At 56.9% G+C, this 5,659-nt stretch overlaps 1 protein-coding gene across 2 annotated transcripts; it reads right to left on the bottom strand.

Annotated features, from left to right (window-relative positions):
- Positions 1 to 47: 47 nt before the first annotated feature.
- On the bottom strand, positions 48 to 4,725 carry Kiss1r (KISS1 receptor). Of its 2 annotated transcripts, none has more exons than XM_031349476.1 (5): positions 4,090 to 4,725; positions 3,453 to 3,577; positions 1,764 to 1,899; positions 1,340 to 1,572; positions 48 to 1,077 (listed from the first exon to the last, which is right to left on the bottom strand). In XM_031349476.1, exons 1-5 carry the CDS (start codon positions 4,331 to 4,333, stop codon positions 625 to 627), a joined length of 1,191 nt encoding a protein of 396 aa, XP_031205336.1. In that variant the 5' UTR covers positions 4,334 to 4,725; the 3' UTR covers positions 48 to 624. The 2 variants fall into 2 exon arrangements, with proteins under 2 accessions (XP_031205336.1, XP_031205337.1); XM_031349477.1 differs by having other exon boundaries at positions 1,768 to 1,899; positions 4,090 to 4,333.
- Between the last annotated feature and the right edge of the window lie 934 nt (positions 4,726 to 5,659).

Below are 5,659 nucleotides of genomic sequence, written 5' to 3' on the forward strand. Positions count from 1 at the left end.
AGGCAGCAGAAGCCCCCTCCCTATTCTCTCTTCTGCCCAGCCATTGGGTGATCAGCATTTATTGACAAAGCAGAGAATAAATGGTAAGAATTGTTTACACAAATTAGTTACAGAAAACTCTTGGCTATAAGCATTACAATGCCCTGTCCCGATTGAAACAAGATTTGAGAGCAGAGAGAGATCAGCATTTAAATAACACAAGGGTGAACTTTACACAGTGAACAAAAACGTTTTGCCTACACTGGTTGGAGGAGGTGGGGAGTGGGGGCGGCAGGGATGAGACAACTCCTGCCTGCGGCTTCCTTCTGCTTCCCGGTCACCCTGGCTGAGCAGGTTCATTCATCTTCCATGATTCTGAGTCCACCAATCGTCTCACAAACACAAACTCCCGGTTCCGTTCCCAGCACCCGAAAATAAAATAAAATAAAAGATGCAGGAAGTGAGGGCATTAACCTTCAAAGATTACAAGAGCACATAGTGAATTACCGCAACATCCACAACAACAACCACGGCGTATTGGTGCGAGCTGGAAGAAAAGCAAGCCATTTTACACAGATTAACAAATAACAACCGCCCACCCAGCGCAAGCAGCTTGGGTTGGATTATCCCACAGGCAGGAGCGGCTCAGAGTGAGGCAGTGTGTTCACTCTGAGCGCAGGGCGTGCGCACCACAGGGTTCCCAGGCTCTGGGCTCCTGATCCGGACAGGGTGTGCAACCTGGGTGTGTGGCACAGTGGGGGTTGCGGCTCGGTCGGAGTGCGCTGACGTGTGGGGCCCGCGCTGGCGTTGCGGGCAGCAGGGGCACACACGGCAGAAGGCCTTTCTGAAGTGTGAACCCAGGAAGGCATAGAGCAGCGGATTGAGCGCCGAGTTGCTGTAGGACATACAGTGAGCCCAGATCTTGAGCGCGTAGGCGGCATAGCTTCGAGGGTGCCAGGCCCCCGAGGGGCCCAGGGCTTGAAGCACCAGGAACAGCTGGATCGGGCCCCAGCAGGCGGCGAAGAGCAGGACAACAGCGGCCACCAGCCGGGAGACCTTGGTGCGCACTGCTCCGGCGCGCTGTGCCAACAGCTGCCCCTGGGGACCCAGGAGTGTTAGCGGGAAGGGACAGGTCACCTTCCGAAATCCCTCCTGGGTACCTCCACACATGCCCAGGCTTCTGTCCTTACCCCCAATTGCCATTCCATCCGCACACCTGACTTTCCCCGACATGAACACACAGTCCAGATTCCCATGCCCCCCACCCAGGCTCTTCTCTACCTTCTCGCGCGCGCATGCGCACGAACGTGTGTGTGTGTCCACCCGAGATGACCCTCGATCCCGACCCGAGTCCCCGCACCTGCAGGGCGCTGTCAGTGGGTGCGGGGCGTACAGCGGCGCGGCCCAGGTGGCGCAGCATGGCACCGTAGCAGGCGCAGGTGGCGAGCAGCGGCAGCAGGTATAGAGCCAGCAGGTTGTAGAGCGCGAAGGCGCGCTCCAGGGCGCGGCTGGGAAATGCCTCGCTGCAGTAGGTGCGAGGCCCGGGCGACAGGCGGTGCAGGGCCAGCACCGGGGCGGACACAGCTGCCGACCCTGCGCCACCCACCCAGGATGAGCTCCTCGGGGAGTGGGGAACACGTTCCACCCAGGAGCCAAGGTCTCCCCCTCCCATAACCAGAGACACACCTCTCCCGCGTCTGCACCCCCTCCCCGCAGACATCCTCCGAGGCTCAGGACGTGGCCTTGTCCTCCCCGACCCTTATTCCGACCCCAGCCACACTCACCCACCCAGATGCTGAGGCTGACGGTCAAGGCCAGGCGCGGAGTGCGGCGGTGAAGTGCACGCAGCGGGAACACAGTCACGTACCAGCGGTCCACGCTCATGGCCGTCAGAGTGGCACATGTGGCTTGCACCGAGACCTGGAAAAGCCAAGGACTAAGTGTGGGTCCTGCCAGCCCCACACCGGTTGAGGGGACACCGGTTGAGTCGGACCTGAAGACCAGGAGAGCGGGGAGATGGGAAGTGGGATAAACACTGGGGTTTGAGGGTGGGTAGTTGAGTAGGGGGAGGGGGAAGGGAACAGGGTTTTTTGTTTGTTTGTTTTCTTTTTTTCTTTTTTTCATAAAAAAAAAAAAAAAAAAAAAAACAAAACAAACACAAAACAAAAAACACTGGGGTTAGGTTATCCCGAAGCTGAGGCATGACATGGTAAGCCTTCCTGATGCGAAGACACTGTCGAGACCACTGGCCACCTCACCCTCACACCCGTGATGCCCCTTGGGCCCCAGCCCTGCTTGGGGTCGCGGCTATACACACATGACCCGACCACGCCCACACCAGACCATGCCCACCAGACTGGCTCTGCCTTTGCAAAGCCTCGACTCTACCTTAAGCCCTACCCCACACACCCCAGAACAAGCCCACTGTGGCCCAACCAGACTCTCCAGCGTCCTGATCCCAGACTTTGTCATAGGCAGCACGTGGTGCATCTGTATTCTGGCTGTGTCCACGCTTGACTACACCTGTAACAGGTCCTAACTCCTCCCTGCCCACACCAGGCTCTGACCCCTGCCCTGCAAGACGGGCTTGGGGAGATGCTCAGCGGTTAGAGCACCGGCTACTCTTTCAGAGGACCTGAGTTCGGTTCCCTGCACCCACATGGCAGCTTGCCACCATCCTGTAACTCTAGTTCCAGGGGATCCCATGATCTCTTCTGGCCTCCATGGGCACTGCACACACATGATGCAGATACACACTCAGGCAAACATCTATATACAAGAAATTTTTAAAAATCTTAAAAGAGGGCTGGCGAGATGGCTCAGCACATAAGAGCACTGACTGATCTTCCAAAGGTCCTGAGTTCGGATCCCAGCAACCACATGGTGGCTCACAACCACCTGTAATGAGATCTCACGCCCTCTTCTGGTGCGACTGAAGACAGTTACAGTGAATTATGCCTGAGCGAGTGGGGCTGGCAGAGGTCCTGAGTTCAATTCCCAGCAGCCACAGACATGATGGCTCACGGCCATCTGTACAGCTGTACACTGTACTCATACACATAAAATAAATAAAATAAATCCTTTTTAAAAAATCTTAAAAGAAACCGGTAATGGTGGAGGGGGCCAGCAGATCTTTGTGAGTTCCAGGCTGGCCTGGTCTTATATAATATGTTTCAGAAATCTAAAGTGAGTATAAAACCTTGCCTCACTTCAGGTCCTGACCCCCACCTTTCCCTGACCATAACAATAACAGGTCCCCACCCTTCACAACACTGAAGGACTAGAACGCACCTTGATAGCCACGCCCACCCAGGCCTGGTCCTGCCCTTCCCCTCTCCCAGAGCACAGGCCCAGCCCAGCTCACCCTCACCAACCTCCCCCCCACCCCGCGCCCGCACCCTACTCCCCAGCCTTCACACCTCCGCAGCTCGCCGCCGCCCCCCCCCCCAGCTTCCCCGGCCCAGCCCGCGTACCTGCTGGATGTAGTTGACGAATTTGCACATGAAGTCTCCCAGCACCCAGGCGGGCAGCGGATAAAGGAGAGCGGTGAAGGGCACGCAGCACAGTAGGAAAGTGACGTCTGTGGCCGCCAGGTTGGCTACAGGTGGGGAACACGCGGATGCTAGAAGATGGGGGCACCCAGCCTAGGGCCCCTGACCTCTACATTGGGTCTGAGTGATCCCCCACCACACCCCAAATCCTCCACCAGAGAAACTTAGGCGCCCTCCACCCTCCTTGCACTCATTCCCAACAACCTCGGGTCCTTCTGTGCCTCAGCTTTCCCATCTTTAAATCGGAGACAGCCGGATAGTCCCAAGCTACCAGTGGCAGTTAGGACGTGTCACACACCCCAGAGGCTATCACATCCGTAGGTCAGACATCTTGATGAAATGGCTGGCCCCGTCTCCTTGTGCAGTTGCCAACCTCCCCCTTAGTACCCTGCCAGATGAGGGGCTACCACCTTGAAGTTTGTAACTGTGGCTTTCAAAGGACTGAGAGAGGTGGGGCGCACAGCAGGGGAACACTGGGGTCTGAAGAGCCACGCTGCGTTCCTGACTGAGACTCCGGACCATGCACACACCCCGGAACCCCAGGTAGGCGCGCGCTCACCGATGTAGAAGTTGGTGACTGTCTGCATGTGCTTGTGGCGGCAGATAACGTAGATGACCAGTGAGTTCCCGACTAGCCCGAGCAACATGAGTGCAGCGAAAAACAGGGGAACCAGCCAGGCATCCAGGGGCCTTGGCGCCGAGCCTGGGTCATCCGAGGCGTTGGCACCGCAGCCTGGGCATCCGGAAGCGTTGGACGGAGCCCACCAGGTCACGTTGGGACCCAACGTCGCCTCTGTGGCCATGGCCTCGTCACCCTCCTCCTCCAGGCAGCCTTCACGGATTGCGTCCTGGGACTGTGGGGACGAGAGGGAGGACCCCGCTCTTCCTCCTCAGGGCCAGGGCCGCTCTCCGGGGATACCTGCGCCCTAGTCTCTGTTGCTGGCGGCAGGGGCTGGAGTGAGGCTATCGTCGCAGCGGCCACTCTTATACCCCCGCCCCCTCCCTTGTCCCCGCCTTCGCGTCTCCCTGCGTAGTAGCCGCTTCAGAGCCTTGCGCTCCCTCTTCCCAGAGCTATGCCCGGATGAAAGAAGGAGGGGATGGGCTGAAGGAGGGAGGGCTCTGGGCGCCAAGCAGGGGAGGGTCGTGGCCCTCTTGGAGGCCAGCTTCAACCACGGGCTGCAGGCAGATGGGCCCAGGCCGGCTTTCTGAAGAAGCCTGGCAGAGTTTTCCTCTCCAGGACAGTGGGAGCCTTGAAACTTGAGGACAGGGGCGGCACCTTCAGGTACAGTTGGCTGACTCTGATTGATAATTAGTTACAAGGTTCTTGGTCTAACTAGCATCCAGTGGCGAGTTCCTGCCGGGAGAGTGGGCACTCTGGAAACTATCAGCAGGAACTACGAGGTACTGACCTCAGCCACACCCTCACATCCCTGTTAAATGCATCTCACAGGCTCCCTCTCTCCCCAAGAGGTTACCCTTGTTAAGCCACTTGAATACTATGCAGCAGAGAAAAAGAGGCTGCCATTTTACAGGTGCGACGCAGTGGTATAATGTATTTCCCTAGTCCAAGGCCACAGGTTCACCTGAGAGGGTAGGCTCAAAGCTGGGGAGAGAGGTGAGTAAATACGAAGCTGATGCTGCCTGGCTGAGGGACCAGGAAGTTGAAAGCCTGGGGACTCTGAGGGTGTTGGAGGCTGAGCAGTCCCCTGGGGAGCAAGATGCAGACTGAGGGCTCTAGAATGCACCCCTTCTTTCTCTTTCAGCCACAGAACAACTCCGGTGTGATGCCAGGAAGCCAAGTCTCCAGGTCCCTTTCCCCTGCGTTCCCTCTGCACCAGATTCATGAGCTTGGGCTTCGCCTCACCTGTCTGTACAAACCCTTAGAGTGGATGCTTTCTTTTGGGCCATTTGTGTTAGTTAATTCATTAATTATAATTAATTAAGTGTAATAGTTTTTTTTTTTTAAATCATGTGGCCCAGCTGGGCGGTGGTGGCATACGCCTTTAATCCCAGCACTTGGGAGGCAGAGGTAGGTGGATTTCTGAGTTTAAGGCCAGTCTGGTTGGTCTACTGAGTGAGTTTCAGGACAGCCAGGGCTACACAGAGAAACCCTGTCTCGAAAAATCAAA

This window comes from Mastomys coucha, unplaced genomic scaffold (assembly GCF_008632895.1).
Source record: "Mastomys coucha isolate ucsf_1 unplaced genomic scaffold, UCSF_Mcou_1 pScaffold4, whole genome shotgun sequence".
NCBI lineage: Eukaryota > Metazoa > Chordata > Mammalia > Rodentia > Muridae > Mastomys > Mastomys coucha.